At 46.4% G+C, this 11,806-nt stretch overlaps 1 protein-coding gene across 1 annotated transcript in view; it reads right to left on the bottom strand.

Annotated features, from left to right (window-relative positions):
- Positions 1-5,493: 5,493 nt before the first annotated feature.
- Positions 5,494-11,806, bottom strand: part of GPATCH2 (G-patch domain containing 2) — a 187,551-nt gene continuing 181,238 nt past the window's right edge. The window contains exon 10 of the mRNA XM_075339120.1: positions 5,494-6,655. Within this exon, the coding sequence (XP_075195235.1) occupies positions 6,486-6,655 (170 nt within the window). The 3' untranslated portion in view covers positions 5,494-6,485. The remainder of the gene's footprint in view (positions 6,656-11,806) is intronic.

Here is an 11,806-nt window from a genome sequence, read left to right as displayed (position 1 = left end):
GACCATTTTTACTTTCAATTAACAGATAAAAGTGATCTAGTCAACACAACTCGAATCATCTGAACATATTTTAAAGGGAAAAAATATGAATAAGGACTAGGGCTGAGCAGACCCCGGACTGTAAAAGTTTCCTACCCCCCTACCCCTTCCACCAACGTTTTTAATCTCCAGATTCTGGACCGATTGACTTATATGGGCACCGGATTCCGGAGCGGATGTGACTTTTCTTTAGTTGAGCAGTGATCCGCCGGTCCCGGTTTTTGGCCAGTTCGATCAGCTCTAATAAGGACACCTCTAGTATTAGCAGAGCTCCCGTGGAAATATAGGGTTATTGGAAGCACATTTCCCGTTTACACCGGGCAAAGTGCTTCCGATAACGATGGGTGATTGCAAACTTGTTTAAGTTGGCAATCGGTGAACGAGGGTTCCAGACTATCAGTCTATCTAGACAAACAGACTGATAGTCTGGAACCCTTGTTCACTGATTATTTTCTTGACTAAATAAGGCATTCCAGTAGGTGGATGAGAATCCGTTAAAGCACGGGGGGGGTTCGGGGGTGGGAAGGGTTCAAACTTGCGATAGTAAATACACCATTTATAGAGATATCTTTTTTTATTCTCTTATACAGAGTTTACAGGCATAACCTTCATGTCCCGTTTAAATTTAAGAATCCCCTTTTCTGAACGAGAGGACACAATTACAAATGAAGTACCCGACATGAAAAAAAAATTACCCGTGGGCCCCAATATGTTTACAGAAGATTTCCGAAATAAAACCTTACAGTTAAATAAAATGAAAAGATTCTAATCAAATTCTCCAGTCACTGTACAATGGAGTCAGCCCAGTTCCGGGGCTCGGGAGGAAAGTGATGGCTCCAGTTTGGCAGCTGAGGGTAAAGCACCGATCCCGTGATCACAGCAGCTGGAAACACAATGATCATGCATCGTAATGGAGTATAGGAGTCACTGTTCATTGTACGTGATCCGATTGCTTGGTTATAGCCGTTCCACTTCCGATTGGTGTTCATCCCGATAGATCGCAACATCAAGGAGAAAATAAAACAAGGTCCACGGTTTCATTTGCAGCCTTGGATATGGAGGAGGTTGGGGGGGGGGAAGGGATGTCTTGTCTTTAACACCTCTCATATACATTTTCCTTCTAGATATCTAAGACACTAGAGTCGAGCAAAAATATTCACAGGTCTCAGGTGCAGAGGTCACAAAAAGATGGTGCAAGATGAAAGTCAACATGTCCGATCCTTCTCCCCCCCCCCCCCTCAACATCTACAACCAAGTTGAGCCATCCCCATGCACGCTCTATGGCCGGCCTATACTGCTGACACCAGATGGGTTAACCGATATTCGTCTAATATGTATGACCATCTTATAAGTATTATCCAGCACTTCTCCCTTCCACATTGGCACTGTTGGTGGTCATCTATGTCTTATGCGAGTATCGTGCATTAGCACTATTACTTGGCATGGAATGCATGCCGGTCATTCATGAGACCTGGCAAGAGGTCGTCAATGTAACAACGCCTCTTGATGTGAAAGTAACGGGTGCTGGATAACCCCTTCAAAACTTGGGCCTCTAAAGGCTGCTTTACACGCAACAACGTCGTAACGAAGCCGGATGTACGTCACTAATTCCGTGACCCCGAAGACATAACGTTACATATGTCATTGCGTGTAAAGCCCCCTTAAGCTGCGTTTAGGATGTTTCTATTGGCGTAGGGTTGACTAATTCCAAGTAGCAGGTAACAGAATTATGAATGCAGCTCTGGGTGTTAATCAGGCATGAGATAAGTATTTGAAAAGTTATAAGATGATGATATTTTATCCTAATGCAGGGATCCAGCCTGAAGCATTTATCCACAAGATAGGCGTTAAACTGATGGGGATCTGAATAGTTAAGGGTACTTTACACACTGCGAGATCGCTAGTGATCTCGTTAACGATGTGACACGCCAGATCGCAGACGCGATCTGCCGAGATTGCACATGTGACTGGTGCTATAAAAAAAAACGACCTATGTGCGATGTCGGCAGATCGCATCTGCGATCTGGCGTGTCACATCGCTAACGAGACCGCTAGCAATGTCGCAGCGTGTAAAGCACCCTTTAGACTCTCACTGATCACCAGAACATGAGACCGATAGGAGGGTACAACACTCGCCAATTTTCATTATGGTCTGTACATGGATCAACAGGACACATCTTATCCACAGCTCCAATCAAACGCCTCTAAGCCGTGGTCCTGTGGCTGGGGAGAGAGTCTCCAGGGGGCGTGGGTTCCCTGCAGTCACATCCCCCAATCTAACACTTATTACTAGCCTATTAAGTGGCTGTAATGCTTCAGAAGGACGTTCCCCTAAAACTGAAATACTGACTCAGGCCATAGTGTTTGCCTGTTACACACTAGAGATTTCTGATTCCTCTCATATTTATTCATCTTAGATCTGTAAAACTTAAAATAACTGAAGGAAGATGACTGTAAAAAGGTAAAATCTTATAAGTGATCAATAAAACCATTCCTCTTATTAGAATAACATTAATTAAAAACTAAGTCATTAAAGCCTGCGTCTATTACGAGAACAGGTCCCCGTCACACACTTTTGTTCAGTGGAGTAATGGCCGCACCTGCGCGACTGTTACCAACCAGAAGTCTCACATGAATGAATGACTGACGAGAGCCACGCATGCACAGTGAAAGTCTCACATGAATGAAGAGAGCCACGCATGCGCAGGTGAAAGTCTCACATGAATGAAGAGAGACACGCATGCGCAGGTGAAAGTCTCACATGAATGAAGAGAGCCACGCATGCGCAGGTGAAAGTCTCACATGAATGAAGAGAGCCACGCATGCGCAGTGAAAGTCTCACATGAATGAATGAAGAAAGCCATGCATGCGCAGTGGAAGTCACATGAATGAATGAAGAGAGCCATGCATGCGCAGTGGAAGTCTCATATAAAAGAATGAAGAGAGCCATGCATGTGAAGTGGAAGTCTCATATGAATGAATGAAGAGAGTCATGTATGTGCAGTGGAAATCTCATTCATATGAGATTTCCACTGCACATGCGTGGTTCCATTCATTCATATGGTATTTCCACTGCACATGCGTGGCTCCATTAATTCATATGAGATTTCCACTGCACATGCGTGGCTCCATTCATTCATATAAGATTTCCCCTACAATGCGTGGCTCTTTATTCATTCATATGTATGAAGAGAATCATGTATGTGCAGTGGAAATCTCGTATGACTGAAGAGAGCCACGCATGTGCAGTGGACTTTCATATGACTGAAGAGCCACGCATACAAATCAATAAAGCCACACATACGCAGTGTAAGTCTCATACAAATGAATGGAAAGAGATGCATATGAGCACTGCTAGTCTCATATAAAAGAATGGTGAAAGCTGTGCATGCACAGTAAAACATGGAGAGAGCCACATATGTGCAGTGGAACTCTCATACAAATGCATGGGGAGCGCTGTGCATGCGCCATGGAAGTATCATACAAATGTATGAAGAGAGCTACACATGCGAAGTACCACTCATAAAAATGCTCAGAAAGATGTATATGTGTATTGGAAGTCTCATACAAGTGACTGGAGAGAGCTGCGCAATGAAAGTCTCATACAAAATGTATGGAGAGCCGCACATGCGTGCAGTAACTCCCGTAAAAATGAATGAAAAAACCTGCGCATGCGTAGTTCAAGTCTCATACAAATGCATGGAGAGAGACGCACATGCACAGTGGAACTCCTACAAATTAATGGAGAGAGCCACGAATGTGAGGTGGAAGTCCCATACAAGTGCATAGAAAGAAACGTGCATGTGCACTGGAAATCTCAAACAAATGTAAGGAAAGAACCACTCATGTGCGGTGGAGATCACATACAACTGTTGCAAAGAGACGCGGATGTGAGGTGGAACTCTCATACAAATGAACAGACACAGACGCGCATGCGCAATGGAACCCTCATACAAATGAACGGAGACAGACTCGCATGCGCAGTGGAACCCTCATACAAATGAACGGAGACAGATGCACATGCGCAATGGAACCCTCATACAAATGAGCGGAGAGAGCAGCGCATGCGCGGTGGAGATCTCATGCAAAATGTTGGAAAGAGACGCGCATGCGCAGCCACCTCATCACTAAATGCCCAGCTCCTAAGAAACATTTCTGTCACATCCGGTGTTATCCCATAAATATACAAGATGGGAATTACTCTCTAATATATTAGAAGAGCAACCAGACTCACGGAATACAGACTGCCATAATCCTTGTCTGCCGTACGCTATAGGAGCCTCCTTTCCCTGCAGGCTTATTTTTGGAATTAGTCCATCTCCAATTAAGTTATTTTAATTACATGAGGAAATTGATTGCAATTTATAATTTTAAATGAATCTATGGTGCGTCCATTAAAAGCATATAATAACATTATAAAAACAACATAAGGGCATTATAAAAACTGCAGCCAATCAGATGTCAGGATTCCCCGATCCAGCTTTACTTACATTTTTGGATCACAGCCCTGTTTAAACACTTTTTTTTTTTTAAACTCCGCAACAAAACAAAAAAAAAAAAAGGGGTGAAGGTGGCCTCTATTTACAAAGGGGAAGGGACTGGGTTTGGTCTAATTTTGCAACATGGAGGATACAATTTTTTGGAAAGTGTATAGGAAATGTGGAGAAACTTTACAAAAAGTATATTCATCTGCAAAATGACAACAAATCAGCAAGTAAATTCAGCATCCATCTTCTAAAAGGCTTCTTCATATTAGGACAACAGCTTTTAAGGGTCACTTTAAATGCAACTGATGCATTGTGATTGGCTAATGTGGCGCCTAAGAGGGTGGAGCACTGCGCGGGTCACGTCATACTCCCCCCGTAAAGATGTGCACCAAGCATAATGCAGATTATTCAATGTTGTTCTGCATGCATTATTAAATAGATCCATTAGACCTGATGTGGCTGGAGTAGTTACTCTGTAAATGAGACTGCCTACAATATAAATAATAAAAAGCTAGAACTGGACTCATAAAATGCTCCGTTTTTCTTTTTTAATCAAGCAGGGAAAATTTTTAAGAATGACTGCACATCTCTTCTAGTAAGTGCAACAGCCTCCTCAGGTCTAAGAGCTCTATTAAACAGTGATGCAGTTAGTATTGTAAAATATGGTAACGGATCCCTTTTGAGGCTGAATTTTCATCTGCATTGTCATCTCCAGTTTTCTGTTCTGTCATATTAATGTAAAAAGATGGCGTGCTGAATTCATTGCATTCTGAACTCCAATGTCGCTCGACAGATTACTCATATATGATGGGGTCAGTTGGGTTAAAGGGAACCGGTCAGCAGATTTGGGGCCTATAAGCTTCAGATACCACCTTATATACAGTATTCTCACATGCTGTATGTAAGAGCCCAGGCCGCTGTGTAGAGCGTAAAAACACTTTATAATACTTACCTAAACAGCAGCTGCAGTGGATGTGGGTCATATGGGCGTCTCCGTTTCGGCCATCTTCGTCCTCCTTCTGAAGCCTGGGTGTATGATGCATCCTACGTCATACACACACGCCGGTACCACGCAAGCGCACTACAATACTTTGCTCAGGGCAGATAAAGTGCGCCTGCGCAGGACCTCAATGGCGGCGAGTGTAGATGACATAGGACCCATCATGCACCCAAGTTTCAGAAGGAGGACAAAGATGGCTGAAAGAGGAGGCATCGGCACCGGAGACACCCATACGACCCAACTCCACTGCAGCGACCGTTTAGGTGAGTATTATAAAGTGATTTTTACGTTCTACACAGCGGCCTGGTCTCTTATATACAGCATGTTAGAATGTGTATATAAGAGCCCACTGGTGGTGGCTGCAGCTTTTAGGCCCCAAATCTGCTGACAGGTTAGCTTTACGTGATTTTGACTGCATGTTGGGGGTGAAGCTTTCTATTCAGACGTGATCTGAGCCTAAAATATTGTACCTCCAAAAAGGAAGCCATATCCAAAAGAGACAAGGTCAGGCCTTCGCGGAAAAGTCTCCAAAAGTGGAGAACGGCTTTAAAACGTTTTTTTAGGAAACACTGAAATGACTTCTTTTTGGGGATCCTACGATTCAAAAGACTAATCTGATGGGATTTGGTTCACGAGACAAATTGTCTACCTCCACTGGGGGAATATCAGCTCTAATCTGAATATATACACCATCATTGAAGACCCCCCTCGAGTAGTCATATACAAGTAAAGGCAGTATACATATGTTGGCATTGACCATGAGATCCATAATGCACAGCGTGGTTGTCATTGCTGACAGATCGAGGGCCGACGTTGACTTTTCTGGTCTTGAAGTTCTTCCCGTTGCAGAATTTTTTTTTATCTGATGAAGAATACGAACTGAGGACATTAGAAAACACACACACAATTCCTCTCCAAACCCAAGACCTTAGGAGGCATCTCAGAGACATGCGATCACATCAGCTAAATCCAAGGCCGAGTCCCTTTGGTCTCTGGAGGGCTCGTATAGGCTCAGAAATTCCCTTTCCATCTGGCCCCAGCCCCGTGCCGGGTGTCCAGCCCATACTCTGGAGCATTCGGTTTCCGATATTAGTGTCTGGGATAGGCTGTGAAGATTCACCTATAAAACCTAAAAAAATAAGGATTAAACAAAATGATAGAAGAGTGAATATTAAAATCAGAAAACAAAACAAACATATGGCAATAGTAGAGACCAAAATCTGGCACGCATAAGGCACATTCAATGATTAAAGGGAATGTATCAACAGAAAATTACCTATTGTTTAAATTATATTTTGGGACCAACCTATATTTTTTTTTTTAACCAATAAGTTTTTATTAAATTTTTTCAAAAGAAAAATATATAACATACATACAGAAAAAAAGAGGAGAGGATTTGCCACTACAGGTTCCTTATGTGGGCCGCAGCCCTTGGTACATATATAGCCCTCATAATACACTAAAGGCCCCGTCACATGCAACGACGTATCTAACGATATATCACTAGGGTCACGGATTCCATGACGCACATCCGGCATCGTTAGCGACGTCGTTGCGTGTGACACCAACGAGCGACCGTTAACGATGGAAAATACTCACCAAATCGTCCATCGTTGACATGTCGTTCATTTTCAAAAAAATCGTTGATTGTAGAGGTCGCAGGTTGTTCGTCGTTCCTGAGGCAGCACACATCGCTACGTGTGACATCTCGGCAACGACGAACAATAGCTTACCTGCGGCCGCCGGCAATGCGGAAGGAAGGAGGTAGGCGGGATGTTACGGCCGCTCATCTCTGATCCACGGCTGCCAGAGTCTGATAAACTTCTCGTTGGTGCCCATAACCCAAGATGAAAGTTCCTCCATATGGCACAGATGAGATAGCTCCGCTTGCCATTCCCCCTTTCCAGACGGTCACTGTTGACCTCCAGTGTCTTGGGATGACTGCTCTGGCCGCAATCAAAAAGAACCGCAAACGGCACTTCTTTTGACGCCCCAATGAGCCGGGTAGAATAGAAAGAAGAGCAATCTTTATGGCGGGAGCTATGTTTTCTCCTGTCATTTGGTTGTAGATTGTAAAAACCTGAATCCAGAAATTAGATAGTTTGTAGCATACCCACCAAATGTGTGATAACGTGCCCCTACCTGAGCCACAGCGCCAGCACTCCTCCGGGACCGAGGGGAAGGCTCTATGCAGGTTAGCCGGACATTGGTACCATCTTGCCAATAGCTTATAGCTTTTTTCCTGGGTATTGCATGATACTGAGATCTTGTGTGAGAACACGTACGTTTTCTGTTTTTCATCCTCAGAGAGGCTGAAGCCTAATTCCGTAAGCTATTATTTTTTTAATAATTGTTATTCTATTCAACGAATTTTAGAAAAAAACAAACCCCTGAAATGTTGCAGGTTTTACTCTGAGCCTAATCACAGGCCGAAAGTGTGGGATATTTAGTTCAGTGTTTACCGTGGACACAGGTATGCGAATTACCGCTGGAGACGCTGCATTGAATAGCATGTTAGCACGCCCCTGCGGGTGTACTAACTTGCTAAGAGGGGGCTAGTTGGGGGAAGTAACGCCCTCATGACTAGTCCCTGGTCTCTTTAGCATATAAGAATCTTTAGAAATATCGTATTTTTCGGATTATAAGATGCACTTTTCCTCACAAAACTTTGGGAAGAAAATGAGGGGTGCGTTTTAAAATCCGAATGTAGCTTACCGGGGGGTTGTGCAGAGGGGTCAAAAGGAGGCAGGGAGATGCTCTGAGCAGTGCACTCTGCTGTTCTGTGTGGAGCCGCTCCGCTCTGTTCAGCTGCTCTGTGCACGACTGCTCCGTTCTGCTCGGCTCTCGACTGCTCTATCACAGGCCCCGCACAGAGCAGAGCGGCGTCCCCGGCCCCGCACAGAGCAGAGCGGCGTCCCCGGCCCCGCACAGAGCAGAGCGGCGTCCCCGGCCCCGCACAGAGCAGAGCGGCGTCCCCGGCCCCGCACAGAGCAGAGCGGCGTCCCCGGCCCCGCACAGAGCAGAGCGGCGTCACCGGCCCCGCACAGAGCAGAGCGGCGTCACCGGCCCCGCACAGAGCAGAGCGGCGTCACCGGCCCCGCACAGAGCAGAGCGGCGTCACCGGCCCCGCACAGAGCAGAGCGGCGTCACCGGCCCCGCACAGAGCAGAGCGGCGTCACCGGCCCCGCACAGAGCAGAGCGGCGTCACCGGCCCCGCACAGAGCAGAGCGGCGTCACCGGCCCCGCACAGAGCAGAGCGGCGTCACCGGCCCCGCACAGAGCAGAGCGGCGTCACCGGCCCCGCACAGAGCTGAGCGGCGTCACCGGCCCCGCACAAAGCAGAGCGGCGTCACCAGCCCCGCACAGAGCAGAGCGGCGTCACCGGCCCCGCACAGAGCAGAGCGGCGTCACCGGCCCCGCACAGAGCAGAGCGGCGTCACCGGCCCCGCACAGAGCAGAGCGGCGTCACCGGCCCCGCACAGAGCAGAGCGGAGTCACCGGCCTCACACAGAGCACAGCGGAGTCACCGGCCACACACAGAGCAGAGCACAGCGGCGTCCCTGGCCACACACAGAGCAGAGCAGAGCGGCGTCCCCGGCCCCGCATAGAGCAGAGTGGCGTCCCCGGCCCCGCATAGAGCAAAGCGGCGTCCCCGGCCCCGCATAGAGCAAAGCGGCGTCCCCGGCCACGCACAGAGCAGAGCGGCGTCCCCGGCCCCGCACAGAGCAGAGCGGCGTCACCGGCCCCGCACAGAGCAGCACCTGCAGTGAGTATCTGGTCCCCCCTGTGTAATAATACAGTACTTCAGTACCGCCCCTGCCTCCTGTGAGTCCTGCTCCACTGCTGCCCCCTCTCCCTGGTAAGACACAACCAGATTATAAAACTGACCCCATATTTTTTTTTTACTTTTTTTTTCCCCTCCAAATTTGGGGTGCGTCTTATAATCCAGTGCATCTTATAAAACAAAAAATACAGTACATTTTCTAAAGATCCCTTTATCTTTGCTACTAGATACAGGGACGATTAGGCAGGAATTAGAAATATGCACCCAGAACTGCTCGTGGTCCTGGATGCATATTGCACCTGACAGGTTCAGTATAATACCTTTCAGTCAATAAGATTGGCCCCAAAAATGTTCATGGAGTGGCCCAATTTTATTTTGCCCTTTGCTTTGGATAAAGGATGGAGTCCACGGTGTGGATGTTCTTGGCCGCACTATTCCTCTCCCTCTTGTACGTGGAGCATAATGCGCTATATAGGAAACTAATCATGGCACGGACGGCCTTACTAATTATAATCTGACCGCATGGGGTCGTGTTAAAAAGTGTCTCAAATTCCAAGTACGATGGTGACTTTGCATTGTGCCCTAGTCTGGTAGGAAAAAAAAAAAAGATGCTTAGTTAAAAAATGATAAATGTGTTGTAGCCCCTGTTTAAGATGGTGTTTATGACAGCATTAGAGGCTAGTTTACATGAAAATGAGCGATCATTCATTTCTGCTCAACAGCTGTCAAGACAGGTAGACTCTATTTAAGCGTCGCTCTGGCATTCCGCGCCGTACCCTCGACTTTACTGGGATTGCTATGAATTAATTCAATTCCATCTGTAATCTAAAACCAGATCAGGGGTCTAACGCTGCTAGAGGGTAAACATCTGTTTCATCATTTTTTTAAGACAACAGCTTGCAAATATGCTGATTTCATGTATTGCTTAATGCTCAAGGAACGCTGGCTTTTTCTATATGTATCGTATATGTAACGAGGAGCTGCTGATGATAAAATTCCGAGAGAACGTGGGCCGGTAACTGCAAAGCGGTGGTGGTAAGTCTGTCAGGCGGAGCAGTCCGGGCCCGTCATGGTTGGGTTACAACTACTTACCTTTTCCCCCATTGATGTTATGGTTTATGGAAATAGGAAGTTTAAGATTTACACAAGTTTTGTCCTTAAAAAAAGGTTTTCAGATTTGTACTTAATATCCGGACTTTCCATGTGAAGTAGAAACACCGGCGAAACAAAAAAGGTCCTTACAATCTGCAATGGTAAAAAAAATGGAGCAGAAGACCCTTCAATCGAGTCCCATTATGGGCCAAACACCTTAAAGCCCCGTTACACGCAACAATGTATCCAACGATATATCGCCGGGGTCACTGATTCCGTGACGCACATCCGGCATAGTTAGCGACGTTGATGCGTGTGACACCAACGAGCGACCGTCAACGATGGAAAATACTCACCAAATCATCCATTGTTGACACGTCGTTCATTTTCAAAAAATCGTTGATTGTTGAGGACGCAGGTTGTTCGTCGTTCCCGAGGCAGCACACATCGCTACGTGTGACACCTCGGGAACGACGAACAACAGCTTACCTGCGGCCGCTGGCAATGCGGAAGGAAGGAGGTGGGCAGGATGTTACGTCCTACTCATCTCCACACCTCCGCTTCTATTGGGGCGGCTGCTTAGTGACGCTGCTGTGACGCCGCACGAACCGCACCCTTAGAAAGGAGGTGGTTCGCCAGCTACAGCGACGTCACTAGGCAGGTAAGTCCATGTGACGGCTCCTAACAATACTGTGTGCCACGGGCAGCGATTTTCCCATGACGCACAAACGACGGGGGCGCGTACGCTTGCTAGCGAAATAGCTGCGTGTAAAGCCCCCTTTAGATATTTATCAACCACACTATCTTACCGGCCAGGGCTCTCCACTTTCCTACAGATATCAGTCCTGGTATTTGAGGCCCTCCCCTCTGACTACCATCATGGTCAGGGCAGAGGGCAGTCAGACGTAATTTATCTACACATGATGGTCTTTTTTCTGATCTAATTAATACTTTTTTTTATTATTAGTTCTCAGGTCTTGGTATCAACTTGCAGATCTGCCACTATCTAACATTTAGTCAATAACAAAGACCCAATAATTACATATAGGGGACCACCCAATAACATTAGATAACGGCGAAAAACGTGGAACTAAACCCAATTCTCTATCCTATGGATCAATAAATAATTATGAACCAGTACTAACCCGTAAGTTGCGGATTAGTACTGGTCAGGGGACGTAGGTGGAGGGGACGTAGATTCATCCACACATTGATTGACCTAGCTGTGTGGCATGGTGCATTGTCCTGCTGGAAAAACTAGTCCTCAGAGTTGGGGAACATTGCCCGAGCAGAAGGAAGCAACTGTTTTTCCAGGATAACCTTGTATGCGGCTTGAATCATACGTCCTTCGCAAAGATGTTTGATGAATTTTCTTTACCTAATTTTCAGCTTTGCCCAACACCT

This window comes from Anomaloglossus baeobatrachus, chromosome 3 (assembly GCF_048569485.1).
Source record: "Anomaloglossus baeobatrachus isolate aAnoBae1 chromosome 3, aAnoBae1.hap1, whole genome shotgun sequence".
Classification (NCBI taxonomy): Eukaryota; Metazoa; Chordata; class Amphibia; order Anura; family Aromobatidae; genus Anomaloglossus; species Anomaloglossus baeobatrachus.
Note: the sequence above shows the minus strand (reverse complement) of the source record. Positions and strands in the feature narration are given on the sequence as shown.